This window comes from Leuresthes tenuis, unplaced genomic scaffold, assembly GCF_036924035.1.
Source record: "Leuresthes tenuis unplaced genomic scaffold, fLeuTen1.0.hap1 SCAF_11, whole genome shotgun sequence".
In the NCBI taxonomy this organism is placed as follows: Eukaryota; Metazoa; Chordata; class Actinopteri; order Atheriniformes; family Atherinopsidae; genus Leuresthes; species Leuresthes tenuis.
In genome coordinates, this window is record NW_027325365.1 from 16302624 (window position 1) to 16325827 (window position 23204).

General features: G+C 39.7%; 2 protein-coding genes across 2 annotated transcripts in view; both read right to left on the bottom strand.

Annotated features, from left to right (window-relative positions):
• The window catches only part of LOC140318093 (protocadherin beta-16-like), a 36833-nt gene extending 20222 nt beyond the window's left edge, over positions 1–16611 (bottom strand). Inside the window, exons 1-2 of the mRNA XM_072395774.1 lie at positions 14020–16611; positions 10147–10833 (exon numbers count right to left, since the gene is read on the bottom strand). Of these exons, the coding sequence (XP_072251875.1) occupies positions 10147–10833; positions 14020–16416 (3084 nt within the window). The 5' untranslated portion in view covers positions 16417–16611. The remainder of the gene's footprint in view (positions 1–10146; positions 10834–14019) is intronic.
• Positions 16612–16899: 288 nt separating this feature from the next.
• Positions 16900–19441, bottom strand: pcdhb (protocadherin b). The gene has a single exon (XM_072395291.1). The coding sequence runs from the start codon at positions 19285–19287 to the stop codon at positions 16900–16902; it is 2388 nt and encodes a 795-aa protein (XP_072251392.1). The 5' UTR covers positions 19288–19441.
• Positions 19442–23204: the final 3763 nt, after the last annotated feature.

The window sequence follows — 23204 nt, forward strand, 5'->3', positions numbered from 1 at the left end:
TAGATATTTCTGGATGGTTGTCATTCATGTCTTCAACTAGAATCTTGATAGTACATTGTCCTGATAAACTATTTGCTCCTTTGTCTGTTGCTATAACTTCCATATCATAAATCCTGAAATCTTCATAGTTCAACATTCCTTTGACAGTAATCTCACCTGTTTTAGGATTCAAATTAAAAGTTTCTTGTGTTTTTTCTGATGTATATAAACTATATGAGTATGTAACATCAGAATTTGACCCATCATCTAAGTCTGTTGCATTAAGATCAATAATAAGGCTTCCAATAGGAGAATTTTCCATTATTTTAACATTATAAATTGATTTGTCAAATGTAGGTGAGTTGTCATTAGTATCAAGAACATGAACAACAACGCTGGCAGTACCAGAACGAGCAGGGGTTCCTCCATCCACAGCGGTTAATATTAAATTATGAACTGCCTGCTGCTCCCGGTCTAATTTCTTATTCAGGATCAAATCAGCAAACTTAGACCCATCTCTTCCAGTCTGAATTTCAATAGTAAAGTGTTCACTTTCACCTAAACGGTATGTTTTCACCGAATTGCTTCCAACGTCAGGGTCAACCGCATTGCTCAGTGAAAATCTTTCACCGGTGGGCGTGGACTCAGATATGTCTAAATGAATGGCATCCCGTCGAAATTGCGGGGCGTTGTCGTTAATATCCAAAATCTCTAGTTCTATGTTAAAAATTCTCAAGGGATTTTCAAGTATAACTTCCATTTTCAAGTAGCACTGCGTGAGTGTTTTTGTACACAGATGTTCTCTGTCAATCTTCTCAACAACGTACAGCTCACCAGTCTCTTTGTTCACGTCCAGATATTTTTTGTTTGCGATGATGTCAAGGCGCATCTTCCTCTTACTCAGTGTTTTTACGTCCAGGGTGAGATCGGTTGCGAGGTTTGCAACGACTGATCCTTCTTTCATTTCCTCGGGTATCGGATAATGAGTGACTGAAGCAGTTACATAATCGACGAAAGAAAAGAGAATAGCAAACGCCACATACCTTTTCTTCGACGGCATTGTTACATTGGGCTGCACGATTGTTCTCTTCACCGCTACTCAACAGCCCTTTTTTGACGTAGTGTATGCTTTTATTGTATACACCTTAATCTTTACGATTTCTATACACTCTTTACGTTAAACGCTTATCTGAAATACTTTTGATGCCTAAGAGATTGAAATAATCCTCCACTCCTTCAAGTTTGAGAATCACCACCACGGAGCTGTCCGACTTAGAGGACCTCCATCGTTTTTACAATGACGCACGATCACGGACAGTGTGGGTCAGTGTTTTTTCGGGTGAACAGCGCCACTCGTCCAAAAGTTAAACAGTCGTTAATAAAAAAAATGTTTCGATGACTATTATTATTATTATTAGGAGTAGTAGCAGTAGTTTTCTTTCTTAATGAAATAGACGAAGTTTTAACTTTTTAGATATAACCACCTGAATAACTGATTGCTGCAATTAGTATTTAAATTCGATAAATTCGTAGATCCCTCCCACCCTCGTACACTGAGAGTAATATTGTGATGGTCTCAAGAAGTTTGTGAAATAGGATGGTCTTGACAAAAATACATATAGAAGATTTTTTTAAAATGAATTAAATGTTTGAGTTATACAGCTCACTTTATAATTCTTTTAAACTTTTCAAACTGAAAATTGACAATTAACATGCAAAACATGTCAAAAGTTTCTCACTTACGTAAAAAAAATAATATTTTCGTTGAATATAGGTATTTGTTAAAATTGAAAGCATTTTAGAAAAACTTTCACATTACGTAGAACAACATTTGGTTATAGGAATATCTTTTTAAAAAAGGAGCCCAGATGTTGTGTTAAGGCATAGGAAGATGTTGGATGGACAAAGGTCTCTCACCTGTAGAGTAGAAGCTGCTGAGTCACTGGTGTCAGTCAGTCCTGTCCCTCTTGGTAAACTGGACACAATGTATCTGGAGCCTTTTGGCATAGGCTGTCTAACCACCATCTTTCCTTTCCTGGTCTCTGCTAGAAACAGACTGTACCAGTAGGCATCGTTGGAGACCAGAGTAGAGTCTGCAATAGTGGAGTTCCTCTCACTGATCACACTGTTCCTGCTGGGAGGAGCCGCTTTGCTGGGTTTGGGGTTCTGACACTTGATCACGATGGTGACCAATATGGTGATCAGAAGGAGAAATGACACAGAGCCCAGACCGATGACCAAATACAGGTTCAGATCTGAAAAGATGTCATACTCCAGAGGAACCTCAGTCATGTCAGAGTAGGCCTTCATGACAGTCTCCATTGTGGACAGCTTGATGGTGACTGTAGCAGAGAGAGCAGGCTCCCCGTTGTCCTTGGCAACAACAACCAGTCTGTGGTGGCGCGAATCTTTGTAGCTGAACATCCTCATAGTCCGGATCTCCCCGTTGTATTGGTCCAGACTGAACAAGGTGGCATCAGTCACCTGGAGAAACTGGTAGGTAATCCGAGAGTTGTGCACAGAATCTGTGTCTAAGGCTATCACCTTGGCAACCAGAGAGCCTTTATCAGTGGATCTAGGGATCTTTTCCTCCACCAGCGAGCCATGCGCACGCCATGGAGAAACAATCACGGGAGCGTTGTCATTCTGGTCCACAATAATAATGTGGACGGTCACGTTACTGCTGAGTGGAGGAGAGCCAGAGTCTCTGGCCTCGATGTGGAAAAGAAACTCCGTCTCAATCTCATAGTCAAAAGTTTTCAGTGCGTATAGATTACCGTTCTCTGGGTTGATGGAGAACAACATGGACATGGAGGTGTTGGCGATCTCTTTCTCTATGATGAAATAAACTAGATACTGGTTTTCATGGAGGTCTGGGTCAAACGCAGTGAGTGAGCTGAGCAAGGCCCCAGGTGCGTTATTCTCCATCACACGTATTGTATAAAATGACTGAGCGAACTGTGGAACATTGTCATTAACATCCAGCAGCTCTAAAGTCATAGTTTCATTGTCAGATAAAGGAGGAGAACCTCTGTCTGTGACAGTGAAAGTGATGTCATATTCTGGGACCTTCTCACGGTCTAATGGCTCTGACACCACTAATTCATAATAGTTATCAGAGGACTCCCTCAGTTTAAAAGGCATCTGATGTGGAATATGAAGATCAACCACTCCATTGTCACCTGAGTCTTTATCACTGACACTAACTACAGCTATCACTGTGTCTAACTCTATGTTTTCACTGACTGGACTCTGAAATGATTTAATAGATATTTCTGGGTGGTTGTCATTCATGTCTTCAACTAGAATCTTGATAGTACATTGTCCTGATAAACTGTTGGCTCCTTTGTCTGTTGCTATAACTTCCATATCATAAATCCTGAAATCTTCATAGTTCAACATTCCTTTGATAGTAATTTCACCTGATTTAGAATTCAGATTAAAAGTTTCTTGTGTTTTTTCTGATGTATATAAACTATATGAGTATGTTACATCAGAATTTGACCCATCATCTAAGTCTGTTGCATTAAGATCAATAACAAGGCTTCCAATAGGAGAATTTTCCATTATTTTAACATTATAAATTGATTTGTCAAATGTAGGTGAGTTATCATTTGTGTCCAAAACACGAACAATAACGCTGGCAGTGCCAGAACGAGCAGGGGTTCCTCCATCTACAGCTGTCAATATCAAATTATGAACAGCCTGCTGCTCCCGGTCTAGTTTCTTATTCAGGATTAAATCAGCGAACTTGGACCCATCTCTTCCAGTCTGAACCTCAATGTTAAAATATTGGCTTTCACTCAGATGATACGTTTTAACTGAGTTAGTTCCAACATCAGCATCAACTGCATTACTTAGTGAAAATCTCTCTCCTCTTTGTGTCGCTTCTGATATATCTAAATGTATAACTTCTCTTCGAAATTTTGGGGCGTTGTCGTTCATGTCTTGAATTTCAACTTCGATATTAAAAATCCGAACCGGGTTATCCAATATTACCTCAAGTTTTACATAACAGGACGTCTTTGTGTTGCATATATGTTCTCTGTCAATTTTTTCAACAATGTAAAGCTCTCCAGTCTCTTTGTTCACATCCAGGTATTTTTTATTAGCGATGATGTCAACCCGCATCTTCCTCTCATTCAGTGTTTTAATGTCCAGGCTTAGATCGGTAGCAAGGTTGGTTATCACAGATCCCTCTTTCATTTCCTCTGGTATGGAGTAATGACTAACTGAAGTAGATGCATACTGAACGAAAAAAAACAGAAGAACTAACGACACGTACCTTTTTTGCCCTTTCATTGTTAAAACGGACCGTATTCCTCCATTCGTGCTCGACATTGAACCCTTCTCAATCAATAAATTATTCGCTGATATAAAAAATTTAACTAAACTCCTTGGTCATGTGATATTTTTGAGATTCAAATCGAGAGATTTCGACCAGTAACACCCCACGAGTGTTGCTTATGATTAGAATTCGTTTCAGTGTCACGCAGTTGTCCTTTTCTTCCTTTGTGCTGAAAATTTCCCACGAACAGACCGTCACTGTCATGGCGCTTGTGGAATGGTATTTTATCAGGTCAACAGCGCCACTCTGAAAATTGCTTGATTTTGCAGTCAATGTAGGTTATAGCCATATGAACTATCTCGAACTGCAACTCGAATAATTAAACTGATGACAGATCCATTAAGACTGAACAAGTCAATTCAAATTAGTGATAAATACTTGTCAAATAAAAAGTGCACAACGTACAAATAAATTGCTAATTCGTGTAAAAGATAAGAAAGTGCAACTTAATACTATACCTGAAGAGTGGAAGCTGCTGAGTCACTGGTGTCAGTCAGTCCTGTCCCTCTTGGTAAACTGGACACGATGTATCTGGAGCCTTTTGGCATAGGCTGTCTAACCACCATCTTTCCTTTCCTGGTCTCTGCTAGAAACAGACTGTACCAGTAGGCATCGTTGGAGACCAGAGTGGAGTCTGCAATGGTGGAGTTTCTCTCACTGATCACACTATTCCTGCTGGGAGGAGCCGCTTTGCTGGGTTTGGGGTTCTGACACTTGATCACGATGGTGACCAATATGGTGATCAGCAGGAGAAATGACACCGAGCCCAGTCCGATGACCAAATACAGGTTCAGATCTGAAAAGATGTCATATTCCAGAGCAACCTCAGTCATGTCAGAGTAGGCCTTCATGACAGTCTCCATTGTGGACAGCTTGATGGTGATTGTAGCAGAGAGAGCAGGCTCTCCGTTGTCCTTAGCAACAACAACCAGTCTGTGGTGGCGCGAATCTTTGTAACTGAACATCCTCATAGTCCGGATCTCTCCGTTGTATTGGTCCAGACTGAACAAGGTGGCATCAGTCACCTGGAGAAACTGGTAGGTAATCCGAGAGTTGTGCACAGAGTCTGTGTCTAAGGCTATCACCTTGGCAACCAGGGAGCCTTTATCAGTGGATCTGGGGATTTTTTCCTCCACCAGCGAGCCATGCGCACGCCACGGAGAAACAATCACTGGAGCGTTGTCATTCTGGTCCACGATAATTATGTGGACTGTCAAGTTACTGCTGAGTGGAGGAGAGCCAGAGTCTCTGGCCTCGATGTGGAAAAGAAACTCCGTCTCAATCTCATAGTCAAAGGTTTTCAGTGCATACAGATTACCGTTCTCTGGATTGATGGAGAACAACATGGACATGGAGGTGTTGGCGATCTCTTTCTCTATGATGAAGTAAACTAGATATTGGTTTTCATGGAGGTCAGGGTCAAACGCAGTGAGTGAGCTGAGCAAGGCCCCAGGTGCGTTATTCTCCATCACACGTATTGTATAAAATGACTGAGCGAACTGTGGAACATTGTCGTTAACATCCAGCAGCTCTAAAGTCATAGTTTCATTGTCAGATAAAGGAGGAGAACCTCTGTCTGTGACAGTGAAAGTGATGTCATATTCTGGGACCTTCTCACGGTCCAATGGCTCTGACACCACTAATTCATAATAGTTATCAGAGGACTCCCTCAGTTTGAAAGGCATATTATGTGGAATATGAAGATCAACCACTCCATTGTCACCTGAGTCTTTATCACTGACACTAACTACAGCTATCACTGAGTCTAACTCTATGTTTTCACTGACTGGACTCTGAAATGATTTAATAGATATTTCTGGGTGGTTGTCATTCATGTCTTCAACTAGAATCTTGATGGTACATTGTCCTGATAAACTATTTGCTCCTTTGTCTGTTGCTATAACTTCCATATCATAAATCCTGAAATCTTCATAGTTCAACATTCCTTTGACAGTGATTTCACCTGTTTTAGGATTCAGATTAAAAGTTTCTTGTGTTTTTTCTGATGTATATAAACTGTAGGAATACGATATATCAGAATTTGAGCCTTCGTCTGAGTCTGTTGCATTAAGATCGATGACAAGATTCCCAAAAGGAACATTTTCCATTACGCTTACATTATAAATGGCTTTGTCAAATGTAGGTGAATTGTCATTTGTGTCCAAAACATGAACAATAATGCTAACAGTACCAGATCGAGCAGGGGTTCCTCCATCTACAGCTGTCAGTATCAAATTATGAACAGCCTGCTGCTCCCGATCTAGTTTCTTTGTCAGGATTAATTCGGCGAACTTGGACCCATCTCGTCCAGTCTGAAGCTCAATGTTAAAAAAATCACTTTTACTCAGATGATACGTTTTAACTGAGTTTGACCCAACATCAGGATCAACTGCATTACTTAGAGAAAATCTGTCTCCGCTTATCGTCGCTTCAGATATATCTAAATGTATGGCGTCTCTTCGAAATTGTGGGGCGTTGTCGTTCATGTCTAATACTTCTAATTCTATGTTAAAGATCCGCAATGGGTTTTCTAGTGTTACTTCAAGTTTTAGATAGCATGACGATGACCATTTAGTTGTGCATATATGTTCTCTGTCAATCTTTTCAACAACATAAAGCTCACCAGTCTCTTTGTTCACATCCAAATATTTTTTGTTGGCGATTATATCAAGGCGCATCTTTCTTTTTTTCAGTGTTGTGACGTCCAGACTGAGATCACTTGCGAGATTAGCGACAACCGATCCTTCTTTCATCTCTTCGGGGATGGAGTAATGAGTCACTGAGGTCGACGCGTTGCGAACGAAGGTTAAAACAATAAGGAATAGCACATACCTTGCCCAAGACTCCTTTGTTGCATGTGGACTCATTTTTGTGTGCAGGACAACAGCAGTTCAAATTATTAAACAGTGGTTTGTACTTTTATAGATGTTTCCCTACGTAAAATTATTTATCCAAACGATGCGACAAAAAATTAATCCTGGGAATACGACAGAGAAAAAATGCACAGTCCCATTTTCGGAATGGCGTTTCAGTACCACGGATCTGTCCAGTATTTGCAGGAATAAGCTGTGATGACAAGGCAACCCTGTCATGACGTTCATTGTCTTGACTTTTGCAAACAAAACAGCGCCACCATTCAGATTCCCAGTGCTACTTTTCGTTATTATCAAGGTCGTTCCAATGAAAATAATGAATAATTTCAAGTGAAAACTATTTCACGATTAAATATCTTCCGGCAGTTTCATAAATTAAAAAGTTATTTTGGTTTGTAAGTATCTGCTGTGACATTTTGTATTTAACCATGTAAAAGTGAAGATTTTTCTTTTTTTTGCCAAAGATTTTAAAGCAATATGTGACATTATGGATCGTGTGTACATTAAGTAAACAGTATAAACCTTCGGAATCATGATTGCAACGAAATTAGTTTATTAAATACCACTAATATGTAGATTTCTTGGTAAAACTATGAGAAGGAAACCAGGAAAAACAAAAACTTTCAACAGAAGGATGGTCAAATTATTTGCATTTCATTTGGATAATTTGACGGGGAACAATGGCAACGATACAATATCACCATGTAACTCAAGTTGATTAGTGATATAGTGACTTCCTTTTTCTTTCTATTTACCTTTCTGTACCATAATTATCTCTCATTTCGCGTAATATGATCTGTGCTAATTATGATAGATGTCCAGTAAACCGATCGCAGTAAATAAGGCATCTAAGTGTTTATTTAGCCTTTTTCCCCGACTACATTTAAAGTAATATTGGAACACTTATAATCCAAGATTTTAGCAGTTGAGTAGTACATAAAAAGGTTTTCTTTTGCATATGTCTTCCCTAAAATGCAAAGTAAATATGGTTTTCAAGAGAAAATATTCTGGGTGTTGTTAAAGTAATTGTGCATTTATAGTCAATAACGAAATATTGTAATACACAAAATAAGCAAATAAATGCATTCCATTTAGCAGAATAATGATTAACCCTTGTGTGGTGTTCGGGTCTGTGGGACCCGTTTTCATTTTTTATTAAAAGAAAAATTATACAATTAATCAATTTTTCAAACTGAGACTCACAGACTTTGGCTCATTTTCCGTGAAGAACATATATCCGTATACACATTTAAATACCACACACCATACACCCCCCCTACACATTTCTATTACATATAAGATGTCCGGGTCCACTGGACCCGGGGCTAATAGAAGTGTGGAAATTGATGTTCTGTGTACCACACACACACACACACACACACACACACACACATACACTGATGCCATTTAGGGGCTGCTGCCCCTTTCGGCAGTATATAAGATCTAAACTTGCAAAGTATGGTATAAAGATCTGGGCTGCCTGTGATGCCACTTCCTCGTATGCTTGGAACTTACAAGTCTACACAGGGAAACCTGATGGAGGAGCCCCCAAGAAAAACCAAGGAATGAGAGTTGTCCTCGACATGTCTCAGGGACTCAGTGGACACAACATCACATGCAACAATTTTTTTACCTCGCACAAACTGGGACATGAGCTCCTGAAGAGGAAGCTGACCATGGTGGGAACAATAAGGAAAAAGAGGTCAGAGCTCCCACCTCAACTGCTGACTTCAAAGAAAAGGCCTGTCAAGTCTTCCAAGTTTGCATACACGGCTGACACATCCCTGGTATCCTATGTGCCAAAGAAAGGCAAGAATGTGGTACTCATGAGTACACTGCACAGGGATGGAAGAATCTGTGACCAGGAGCATCACAAACCAGAGACCATCATGGATTATATGATGGCTTATATCTTCATTTGTAAGTTGCTTTGGATAAAAGCATCTGCTAAATACATAAACATAAACGTTATAATGCCACAAAAGGAGGGGTAGACAACATGGACAAGCTGGTGACGGCCTACAGCTGCAAACGGAGGACTCTACGCTGGCCACTGGTGATATTCTTTGACATGTTGGACGTCTTAGCGTATAATGCCTTTGTCATTTGGATGGCACTGAACCCAGAGTGGAAACGAGTGAAGCTCCAGAAAAGACGACTCTTTCTTGAGGATCTGGGAAAGGCATTAGTGAGACCACAAATCGAGAGAAGAAAACATGTCCCCAGAACCCCAGCCTCGGCAGCCATGGTGAGGAGGATTCAGGAGGAGAATGCTGGTGCCCTGTCCACCCAACCTACAGAACCACAATCTGCAGAGCCTGAAGTAAGTGTGTGATGCTGTTGCAGTACAACAAGAAGAAGCTGTGCGAAGTGTGTGTACCCAAGATGGACAGGAAAACACATTTAGGAAATATACATGCATCAAGTGCAAAAAGTATATCTGCAACACACATACAGTAAAGCTCTGCCCCTCATGTGTTGTATAGGCTAGTGGCTAAAGGCCATGTGTTCTATGGGGCTGATGTGTTGTCTTGACTGATATGTTTACTCTGTGTTCATGTGTTGTGCACCTGAATGGGTTAAATTTCAAGTTCAAAGAAATAAAAGTCAGTAGTTTTGAAAAACCTTGCTTCACTTGTAAATTTTAATGTCTTGATTTTGATTGATTTTCTTTATGTTTTAAATAATAAGTTATAAACATGACCTAACAAAGGTAAAGGGCAAATTTTAACCATATATATTGTTTATACTGCTTGTAATTGGGATAAAGTAAACATCTGTTCAGTATTTTAACATAAAAGTGTTTGATTGTGAGGCATTAAAAGCCACAAAATGCAACGGGTCCATCAGACCCACAAACACTGGCTGAGTAACAACAATATGAACATCACACAAGGGTTAATGATTAATGATTAATTAAAAGGTCATTGTTAATCTGATCCCTACCTGCAAAGTGGAAGCTGCTGAGTCACTGGTGTCAGTCAGTCCTGTCCCTCTTGGTAAACTGGACACAATGTATCTGGAGCCTTTTGGCATAGGCTGTCTAACCACCATCTTTCCTTTCCTGGTCTCTGCTAGAAACAGACTGTACCAGTAGGCATCGTTGGAGACCAGAGTGGAGTCTGCAATGGTGGAGTTCCTCTCACTGATTACACTGTTCCTGCTGGGAGGAGCTGCTTTGCTGGGTTTGGGGTTCTGACACTTGATCACGATGGTGACCAATATGGTGATCAGCAGGAGAAATGACACAGAGCCCAGACCGATGACCAAATACAGGTTCAGATCTGAAAAGATGTCATACTCCAGAGGAACCTCAGTCATGTCAGAATAGGCCTTCATGACAGTCTCCATTGTGGACAGCTTGATGGTGACTGTAGCAGAGAGAGCAGGCTCTCCGTTGTCCTTGGCCACAACAACCAGTCTGTGGTGGCGCGAATCTTTGTAACTGAACATCCTCATAGTCCGGATCTCTCCGTTGTATTGGTCCAGACTGAACAAGGTGGCATCAGTCACCTGGAGAAACTGGTAGGTAATCCGAGAGTTGTGCACAGAGTCTGTGTCTAAGGCTATCACCTTGGCAACCAGAGAGCCTTTATCAGTGGATCTGGGGATCTTTTCCTCCACCAGCGACCCCTGTGCACGCCATGGAGAGACAATCACTGGAGCGTTGTCATTCTGGTCAACAATAATGATGCGGACGGTCACATTACTGCTGAGTGGAGGAGAGCCAGAGTCTCTGGCCTCAATGTGGAAAAGAAACTCTGTCTCGATCTCATAGTCAAAAGTTTTCAGTGCGTACAGATTACCGTTTTCTGGGTTGATGGAGAACAACATGGACATGGAGGTGTTGGCGATCTCTTTCTCTATGATGAAGTAAACTAGATACTGGTTTTCATGGAGATCAGGGTCAAACGCAGTGAGTGAGCTGAGCAAGGCCCCAGGTGCGTTATTCTCCATCACACGTATAGTATAAAATGACTGACCGAACTGTGGAACATTGTCATTAACATCCAGCAGCTCTAAAGTCATAGTTTCATTGTCAGATAAAGGAGGAGAACCTCTGTCTGTAACAGTGAAAGTGATGTCATATTCTGGGACCTTCTCACGGTCTAATGGCTCTGACACCACTAATTCATAATAGTTATCAGAGGACTCCCTCAGTTTGAAAGGCATATGATGTGGAATATGAAGATCAACCACTCCATTGTCACCTGAGTCTTTATCACTGACACTAACTACAGCTATCACTGTGTCTAACTCTATGTTTTCACTGACTGGACTCTGAAATGATTTAATAGATATTTCTGGGTGGTTGTCATTCATGTCTTCAACTACAATCTTGATGGTACATTGTCCTGATAAACTGTTGGCTCCTTTGTCTGTTGCTATAACTTCCATATCATAAATCCTGAAATCTTCATAGTTCAACATTCCTTTGACCGTAATTTCACCTGTTTTAGGGTTCAGATTAAAAGTTTCTTGTGTTTTTTCTGATGTATATAAACTATATGAGTATGTTACATAAGAATTCGAGCCATCATCTAAGTCCGTTGCATTGACATCAATAACAAGGCTTCCAATAGGAGAATTTTCCATTATTTTAACATTATAAATTGCTTTGTCAAATGTAGGTGAGTTATCATTCGTGTCCAAAACACGAACAATAACGCTGGCGGTTCCTGAACGAGCAGGGCTTCCTCCATCAACAGCTGTTAGTATTAAATTATGAACAGCCTGCTGCTCCCGATCTAAAGTCTTTTTCAATATTAAATCAGCAAATTTAGACCCATCTCTTCCAGTCTGGACTTGAATGTTAAAATATTCACTTTCACTCAAATGATATGTTTTAACTGAGTTGCTTCCAACATCAGGATCGACTGCATTACTGAGAGAAAATCTCTCTCCTTTTGGCGTCGCTTCCGATAAGTCTAGGTTTATGGTGTCTCTTCGAAATTGTGGGGCGTTGTCGTTCATGTCCAGAATTTCAACTTCAATATTGAAAATTCGCACTGGGTTTTCTAATATGACTTCTAGTCTCAGATAACAAGATATCGACGACTTGGTCGTGCAAATGTATTCCCTGTCTATCTTCTCAAGAATGTATAGCTCCCCCGTCTCTTTGTTCACATCCAGATATTTCTTGTTCGCAACAATGTCAAGCCGCATCTTCCTCTCGTTCAGTTTTTTAACATCCAGGCTGAGATCGGCAGCCAGGTTGGCCACAACAGATCCTTCTTTCATTTCTTCGGGGATGGAATAATGAGCCACTGTGGCAGATATGTTTTGAACCAATGTAAAAAATATAAGAATCGCGAGCATCACGTACCTTTGCAACGACTCCATTGTTACAACGGAACCCATATGTTCGAGTCACACCTCAGTTAACGTCAGACACATTTACAGAATCAGCGTATTTTCTTGTGACACTCTTATTCCCCTGCATATTCTGATAGATTTGCATCACTCAGTTATTAAAAAAAACATTGTTTGTTGGAGCGGAGTTTCAGCACCATGGAGCTGTCTTCTATTTTCCAAAGAGCCCCAATGACAGCGGGTCACGATGATGGTGTTCATCAGCTGGCATTTTACTAATAAAACAGCGCCACCCCTAAGAAATTCACTTAGTCTTTAAACTTCACTTAAAATGATAAATCATTATATATTTTTAACTGTTTTTTTTTTTAAAGAATTAGGCCTTACAGTTCAGAGTTACTCTACATTCACAAAAAATCCAAATGCCAGAATTGAACGTCTCTTCCTGTTAACTTACTCGTGTTTGTGGTGCTTCTGGTAAAGTTTTGACCTGTTTTAATCTTAAAACATACAGTCAATAGATTTTTAAAAGCTTTTTTCCAAAGATCTATTTTTTTATTTTGTCACCATGTGTTAAAGCTTTGTTTATGACCAAAACATTCGTCAGAATAAATGTTGAGTACTCTTACCTCATAATTTAAGAGTTTATGTATGGATCTACGATTTCAAATTGTTACTGTTCCATCTCCGTGTCAATAAATTTACAAAAACTTAAATAAAGAAAGTTGATTTTGACCAAATGCACAACATATTAGACATTAACAGAAACAGGATTACGCATACTTGAACATAAAAATGACATTGTCAGCAAAGTTAGCAATAACTGTCTTCACTGCACTAATCTCGGAGCTTTTGGATTATACTTTGTGAAATACAATTATCAAGATAAACTCTTTTTCCCAACTAATTAACAACCAATTAAAGCGTAGTTCAAAATTGCGATTTGATTTTAATTAGTATTTTTTCTTTTTACCATATTTCAATGAACAAGAGGTTCAGTTGTATTCATGAAATGACGGAAATGACTGACACAAATGACAAAATTGATAGCAAATATAAAGACGGTAGGTTCTCTGGAAATTATCATTTACCGTCATGACAGAATAGTCTATAGCACATCCAATGAACAATACTCTTGATCATGAAGAATTTCTGATGATTTTCATTAAACCACCAAAGACATATTGATGATTGTAGGTGTTAACTTGTGAAAATATTGTTTTTGGATTTAGTTGTGCATTAACTAATTTCCATTAATGAGAATATGCCAGGTCTCCAAAACATTTTCTACTTGTTTTCATGGATTAAGTCCCCCATTAAGGCATGATAACCGATGTATCTGAACTGTAAACTGTTACAAAATGAATTTTTGGTCATGAATTTTTATTTGTTTATTAAGACTGGGTTGGCACATAAATTGTAATGCTTAACCAACTAAGGAGATATTTACAAATGAAGTTAAGTTGTTACTTGAAATACAAAAAACATTATTCATTGGATCCATACCTGCAGGGTAGAAGCTGCTGAGTCACTGGTGTCAGTCAGTCCTGTCCCTCTTGGTAAACTGGACACGATGTATCTGGAGCCTTTTGGCATAGGCTGTCTAACCACCATCTTTCCTTTCCTGGTCTCTGCTAGAAACAGACTGTACCAGTAGGCATCGTTGGAAACCAGAGTGGAGTCTGCAATGGTGGAGTTCCTCTCACTGATCACACTGTTCCTGCTGGGAGGAGCTGCTTTGCTGGGTTTGGGGTTCTGACACTTGATCACGATGGTGACCAATATGGTGATCAGCAGGAGAAATGACACAGAGCCCAGACCGATGACCAAATACAGGTTCAGATCTGAAAAGATGTCATATTCCAGAGGAACCTCAGTCATGTCAGAGTAAGCCTTCATGACAGTCTCCATTGTGGACAGCTTGATGGTGATTGTAGCAGAGAGAGCAGGCTCCCCGTTGTCCTTGGCCACAACAACCAGTCTGTGGTGACGCGAATCTTTGTAACTGAACATCCTCATAGTCCGAATCTCTCCGTTGTATTGATCCAGACTGAACAAGGTGGCATCAGTCACCTGGAGAAACTGGTAGGTAATCCGAGAGTTGTGCACAGAGTCTGTGTCTAAGGCTATCACCTTGGTAACCAGAGAGCCTTTATCAGTGGATCTGGGGATCTTTTCCTCCACCAGCGACCCCTGCGCACGCCACGGAGAAACAATCACTGGAGCGTTGTCATTCTGGTCCACAATAATGATGTGGACGGTCACGTTACTGCTGAGTGGAGGAGAGCCAGAGTCTCTGGCCTCGATGTGGAAAATAAACTCTGTCTCAATCTCATAGTCAAAAGTTTTCAGTGCGTACAGATTACCGTTCTCTGGATTGATGGAAAACAACATGGACATGGAGGTGTTGGCGATCTCTTTCTCTATGATGAAGTAAACTAGATACTGGTTTTCATGGAGGTCAGGGTCAAACGCAGTGAGTGAGCTGAGCAAGGCCCCAGGTGCATTATTCTCCATCATACGTATTGTATAAAATGACTGAGCGAACTGTGGAACATTGTCATTAACATCCAGCAGCTCTAAAGTCATAGTTTCATTGTCAGATAAAGGAGGAGAACCTCTGTCTGTGACAGTGAAAGTGATGTCATATTCTGGGACCTTCTCACGGTCTAATGGCTCTGACACCACTAATTCATAATAGTTATCAGAGGACTCCCTCAGTTTGAAAGGCATATGATGTGGAATATGAAGATCAACCACTCCATTATCGCCTGAGTCTTTATCACTGACACTAACTACAGCTATCACTGTGTCTAACTCTATGTTTTCACTGACTGGACTCTGAAAGGATTTAATAGATATTTCTGGGTGGTTGTCATTCATGTCTTCAACTACAATCTTGATGGTACATTGTCCTGATAAACTGTTGGCTCCTTTGTCTGTTGCTATAACTTCCATATCGTAAATTCTGAAATCTTCATAGTTCAACATTCCTTTGACAGTAAGTTCACCTGTTTTAGGATTCAGATTAAAAGTTTCTTGTGTTTTTTCTGATGTATATAAACTGTAGGAATACGATATATCAGAATTTGACCCTTCATCTGAGTCTGTTGCATTAAGATCAATAACAAGGCTTCCAATAGGAGAATTTTCCATTATTTTTACACTAAGGTTGACTTTTTCAAAAGCAGGAGAATTATCATTTGTGTCCAAGACATGAACAATAATGCTGGCAGTGCCAGATCGAGCAGGGGTTCCTCCATCTACAGCTGTCAGTATTAAATTATGAACAGCCTGCTGCTCTCGATCTAAAATCTTTGTCAGGATTAAATCAGCGAACTTAGAGCCTTCTCTTCCAGTCTGAACCTCAATGTTAAAATATTGGCTTTCACTGAGATGATATGTTTTAACTGAGTTCGATCCGACATCAGGGTCCACTGCATTACTAAGAGAAAATCTCTCTCCTTTGGGCGTCGCTTCCGATATGTCTAAATGAATGGCTTCTCTTCGAAATTGTGGGGCGTTGTCGTTCATGTCCAAAATTTCTATCTCTATGTTGAAAATTCGTAAAGGGTTTTCTAGTATTACCTCCAATCTTAGATAACAAGACGCTGATGATTTTGTTGGACAAATGTGTTCTCTGTCAATTTTCTCCACAACGTACAGCTCACCAGTCTCTTTGTTCACATTCAGATATTTTTTGTTTGCGATGATGTCAAGACGCATCTTCCTCTGATTTAGTGTTTTAACATCCAAACTGAGGTCGTTAGCGAGGTTTGCAACGGCTGATCCTTCTTTCATTTCCTCGGGTATGGAATAATGGGTAACGGAGGTTGATATGTTGCTTACAAACGAGAAATGAATAAGCAGAACGAACGAAACATACCTTTTCCTTGTCTCCATTGTTGGAACGGGACCGATTGTTGTGTATGGGGTTTGCAACGCATCGATCGGTATAATAAACGTTTCCGTTGATTAAGATTGTTTTTGTGACGTCCTTTATCCCAAGAATAACATTTTGATTGATCAGACAGCAGTAAAATGGGCTTGCTTGTTTTCGCAGTAGTTTTCCGCACAACGGAGCTGTCCGGTTGTTTCTTCATGAGCCCCGAAAACAGTGAGATTCTGTCACAATGTTGATGGACGACCATATAAGCGACTGAATAGCGACACCTATAAGATTTTCAACTGACCCTTTGAACTGATGTAAACAGTACACCTCTGAAATGGGATTTTTCTTTCAATTGGACTTCCACTTTCGTGGTATTGAAAAATATTTTCATTTTAACAAGCCCCAGCGATGAAAAATTCAACGGTGTAAAAGTAGATAGAGCCTAATATACTGCACACGAATGATACATCTAAAAGCAAAAGTATGCATTGGAATCATACCTGCAGGGTAGAAGCTGCTGAGTCACTGGTGTCAGTCAGTCCTGTCCCTCTTGGTAAACTGGACACGATGTATCTGGAGCCTTTTGGCATAGGCTGTCTAACCACCATCTTTCCTTTCCTGGTCTCTGCTAGAAACAGACTGTACCAGTAGGCATCGTTGGAGACCAGAGTGGAGTCTGCAATGGTGGAGTTCCTCTCACTGATTACACTGTTCCTGCTGGGAGGAGCCGCTTTGCTGGGTTTGGGGTTCTGACACTTGATCACGATGGTGACCAATATGGTGATCAGCAGGAGAAATGACACAGAGCCCAGACCGATGACCAAATACAGGTTCAGATCTGAAAAGATGTCATATTCCAGAGGAACCTCAGTCATGTCAGAGTAGGCCTTCATGACAGTCTCCATTGTGGACAGCTTGATGGTGATTGTAGCAGAGAGAGCAGGCTCCCCGTTGTCCTTGGCCACAACAACCAGTCTGTGGTGGCGTGAATCTTTGTAACTGAACATCCTCATAGTCCGGATCTCTCCGTTGTATTGGTCCAGACTGAACAAGGTGGCATCAGTCACCTGGAGAAACTGGTAGGTAATCCGAGAGTTGTGCACAGAGTCTGTGTCTAAGGCTATCACCTTGGCAACTAGGGAGCCTTTATCAGTGGATCTGGGGATCTTTTCCTCCACCAGCGAGCCGTGCGCACGCCACGGAGAGACAATCACTGGAACGTTGTCATTCTGGTCCACAATAATGATGTGGACGGTCACGTTACTGCTGAGTGGAGGAGAGCCAGAGTCTCTGGCCTCGATGTGGAAAAGAAACTCCCTCTCAATCTCATAGTCAAAAGTTTTCAGTGCGTACAGATTACCATTCTCTGGATTGATGGAGAACAACATGGACATGGAGGTGTTGGCGATCTCTTTCTCTATGATGAAGTAAACTAGATACTGGTTTTCATGGAGGTCAGGGTCAAACGCAGTGAGTGAGCTGAGCAAGGCCCCAGGTGCATTATTCTCCATCACACGTATTGTATAGAATGACTGAGCAAACTGTGGCGCGTTATCATTAACATCTAATAGATGCACTGTTACTGTTTCATTATCAGACAATGGGGGTGTGCCTGCATCTGTCACAACCAATATGACGTCATACTCAGGAACAGTTTCACGATCCAAGCACTCGGACACTACGAGCTTGTAATGTGCGGGTCTATCTGATGATTTGTTAAGCATAAAAGGCATAGACTGGTGTATCGATAAACTGACTTTTCCATTATCTCCAGTATCTATATCACTTATTCCTACTAGCGCAATTACACTTCCTACTGGTATATTTTCAGCTACCGTGTTTTTCACAGACTGTATAATTATTTCTGGATAATTATCATTCATATCTGTCACGTGAATGACTACTTTACAATGCCCCAGCAGGGGGGGTGTCCCTTTATCTCTGGCCTCAATATGCATCTCATAAAATTTCATGTCTTCATAATCTATAGTTCCCTTGACGGTTATTTCCCCAGTGTTAGGATTCAGTGCAAAAACCCCTTGTGTTTTTTCTGACGTGTACAGAGTGAATGAGTACAGTATCTCTGAATTCTGACCCTCGTCAAGATCTGTAGCGTTAAGCTTAATCACCAATGTTCCTATCGGCGTGTTTTCTGTCATGTTAATCGTGAAAGTCTGCTTGTCAAACCGAGGAGGATTGTCATTTGTGTCCTGCACTCTAACTATAATATTGGCAGTGCCGGAGCGCACAGGGACACCTCCATCCACAGCAGTCAATATTAAATTATGAACAGCATTCTCCTCTCTGTCTAAAGATTTGGTCAGTACCAAGTCCACATACTGAGTGCCGTCACTGCCGGTCTGAATTTCAATGGTGAAATGTCCGCTGGCACTGAGTTTGTATGTTTTAATTGTATTGATACCAACATCTGGATCTACAGCATTTGGCAGAGAGAACCTTTCTCCTGGTGTTGCGGACTCTGAAACGTCGAGCTCTACGCGGTCTCGTCGAAAATGTGGAGCGTTATCATTGATATCTGTTATTCCAAGCTCAATATTGAAGATGCGTAAGGGGCTTTCTATGATGAAATCAAGCTTTAAAAAGCAGGATGAGGGCTTTGCCGGACAAAGATATTCCCTGTCCATTTTTTCCACAATGTAAAGTTCTCCTGTCTTTTTGTTAAAATCTAGATATTTTCTGTTGGTGAAAATATCGAGCTTTACCTCTCGTTGTGACAAACCTCCAGGTTCAAGTCCCAAATCCGCAGCTAGATTAGCCACAACAGAGCCCATTTCCATCTCCTCGGCTATGGAGTACCGTGTCACACACAAAGCGCTGGGCCACACTGCAGCCAAGACAAAGACAGCGACCCAAAATGTCATCCTTTCTTCTGCATGGGAAATATAGATTTGTTTCGGAGTCTGAAATCTTCTATTAATTTTAAAGTTTTGAAAAATAGATAATTATAAAAAATGTGGGAAAAAATAAGACTAGTGTTAGCTTGAGAATACAAAGCATGTTATCCAGAAAGCTGTGGGTACTACACACCCAAAGAGGTGTGTCATGATTTCGAGAGAAGAGCTGCATTATGCTTCAGTGGTCAACAGTGACACCATGTGACTAACACTGCACATACAGTAATGTTGTGATTCTTTTTTAATCAGCTTTGTGGCTTAACCTCACAGGGCAGTGACATGCATTGGGGTCCACTTGTGTCGTTGTCTTTGTTTAGTCAGACTTCCCTAACCAGGGTTCTGCATGCTGACACAGATCCCTGTCACAAAATGTCGTGCTTCCTATTCATAACACGTGAATCTCTGACAAAGTGATCAACTGTCCTTCATTTTTAGAGCATTTCCGATTTTCAGCTTCTCATCCATATGCAGTTGTTCATTTAGACACTCTCAAGTCAAAGATCTAATATTGTTCATTATCTATGTAAGATACACACACATATATTCTGTATATATAATCTAAAAAATGTAAATAACTAATCCATATAGACAACATTTGGGAAACTGGTTGTCATTTTTGCAACTTCAGCCACAAGTTAACTACATGTGTACCAGTTATTGGCTCATGCTCATTAACATGTCAAACCTAATCTTTGTACTGTATTCATTATATATGTTGCTCTCTATTGTCAGTAGGGCTGACTTAATTTTTCATTTTTTTAAACAAAAGGTTTACAGTGATATTCAAATCCTTCTCCTCAACTATGAACCTCAATGTTTTCGGCCATTTTGACCAGATGAGGCACATATAGGATGACCTTATATCAAAGCTGGAATACACAGAAATTGTTGAAATTTGGCTAAATGAATTTAGCAAGCTAAGAAACTTATTATTTGTAATGGGCATGTATTTTTACACATACATGTTGCACAAAAATGCATTGTTCATAAGCAACTTGTCAAACAATTAGAGAAGAGAGAGAAACTGTTATTATTACTAAATAATAATAATAATAATAATAATAATAAACTAAATATAAGGACAACAAAATGCTGTTTCATTGCTCAGAATAATTAATAGCATTAAAAATAGCATTGATTTGAGGGATAATATAGTGATCTAGGTTTAATGTGTACTATAATAATTTTACGTCAACATAATCTTTGCCACTGTTAAGTGTATTTGATTTTGATGAAACCGTAACATGAGAGTATATAGCATCTTCTTGTTTGATAACTGTAAACCAAAAAAGAAAAATAGCCTTCTTATACAGGGCTCAGTATAAATAGAAAGCTAAATACTGCCCGGTCAGTCAATGATCAGTGAGGTCATTAACAAATATAAATATTTTTATATATATCTAACATTCAAACTTTTAATTTTTTTTTTTTTTTTGCAATTTTTGCTAGAAGGAGCCATAATATTATGTTGTCTATGGCTATGTATCATTGATATGAGTAATAGAACCTTTGATAAATTCTTTGACACGGACCGATATCTATAATTTACTCTTTCATCAGATTTCAGTAAAACCTTCAACAATTCCAAGTCAGATCTATCCATAATTAATCAAAATCTTTAACAGCAAGATTTATATTTCCTTATGGTGACCGTTCTTGAACTCTGACAATATCACACATCAAATTCTTATGGGTCAGCTAATTGTTCCCAAATCAATTCTGTTACATGGCAACAAGCTAAATAGCCAGAGTTTTATGAAACTATCTTTAGCGGCTATAGGAGCATTCACACAACCATGTCTTACAGAAGGAATAAGAGAGAGCCGTCTGTAGGATTTCATTCAAACAATAGGAACTTTATTTTCTTTCACAATTTGGTACTCATTAAGAAACACAAACTTAATCTAAAGATTATACAGTAAATTACACTGGTTGTGTGTTTTTTCAGTCTGTTTTATGTCTGTTTCATGGTTTGGAACACAAAGAAAAAAGAAAGGGACATGGGTTTCTCTGCCTCTCTTGCTTCCCTCTTTTTCTCTTTTGTCTTTGCTGTTGTTCCCTCCAAAGGCTTTCAGCCATAGTCTCTTTTTTGTGATATTGTTCTGATTTACATGTCTCAACTCCACAACTGAATGTTATAAATGTTGAAAATGACTCCAATTCCACTATTCGTTGTCTGGCATTAAGTGATTCCTACTCAACGATGCCATCTGCTGGATAAATGTTGAACCAAGCCAACGTCACAAAGTATTGTGCAGCTTCTTATAAAAAGGTGTTCTAATTGTTTGTAAGAGATATTGATGACAAAGTCGCGCTTCAGTTCTGCGCACGTGACTTCCGTGTAAGCAAATTACTAATCTGAGGTCACAAAACATGCCTATTAAATACTTATGTTTAAATGTATTGATTAATTTAAACATATTTACTCTATGTATATTTTTAAAGGGTTTAAAATTTGTCACAAATATGCTCTCTCGACAAAAAAGGACACTTTATAACTAATCTGAGCCCCAAACCATAACGGAATGTTAATTGTAAAGTTACGTTTAAGTAAGAGTAAGTGAAGATACTTACGTACTTAAGAATTTCATTTTAAAACCACCCTATATTTCATGCTGAAATACTGTGCTTGTTAAAGTACTACTCACATATGTATACATACACACACACACACACACACACACATACACGTATGTATATAATTGATGTTACTTGTTAATTTACAGAAAAAGAATAAGAATAAGACACATTATTATAGATTAATATGGCCAAGAGTATTTTAATTATTCAAGTAGTTTAATTATGACCTCTGTCTCAGCACTCTCATTTGTTCAAAGCATTTTCTTAATTTTGGTTTTGTAGCTTTTTTTTTTTGTTTTGCTGAAGCTTTAAATTATATTATTACTTCATCCACTGCTGGCCTGACAGAAAAAAAAACAAAGAAAACATTTGATTGTGTGTGTGTGCAGTGTTGTGTGGTGTACTCCTACTTATCAGTATGTATTGAGTACCGTTTAGTGCGCCCTCTGGTGGGTGACCTTATACATTGCATACATTGAAAAGACGACTGTCACCATCATTTCAGCACCACGTCATAGGACAGCTCCCAGTGCGAATGACTTGGACAAAGGGATGTGACAAGTTTCAGAATGTGTGATATCTTTTATGACGTTTACTTTCCCAGAGACATTTAATTATTTTCACCATCCAGAGAGTTTAAATAAGCAAAAAGATAAGTGTGCCTATATTTTCAGCCATTGAACTGTTTATGTACACATATATATATATATATATATATATATATATATATGTGTGTGTGTGTGTGTGTGTGTCTTTCGTTTTTTAGTTGTACAAGAAATCTGTTATACTCCTGTTTAAACTGTGCAGTTTTTCACTCTTCTGGAAAAAAAAAAGCAATGCTGACCTAAATATGGCTGCCCCTTCAGTCATCCCAGTGGATCACCTTACTGCAGAGAAGGTTTGCCTGCCCCCCTCCCCCCGTGGTCTCTGTGGACACTGGTTCCCTTATTAACAAAATTATTTTTAATTCAAGCCATGGTATGACCTAATTACCCTGCTCATTTCTGGCCAGTGGCCCGTTCTCATCTGTTGCTGGTAGAAACTAATTCCCCAAGATATAAAAGGGCAGAGAGGGAGAGAAGCCACAGGCCCCTGTAGTTTTTATTCAGGTGTGGCATTTGGAGTTGATCCCCCACTTCCCCTGACACTTGTATTCATGTTCGTAGTCTTAATTAAAGTGATATTTCGAGAGAGGAGGTTGTGTTTGTTCAGTTAATGAACCCCAGTATTCTCTGCGGGCAAATGGAAATGCAAGCACTCCAATTAGCATATGTTAGCATTTTACTATGTTTATTCCTCACCGT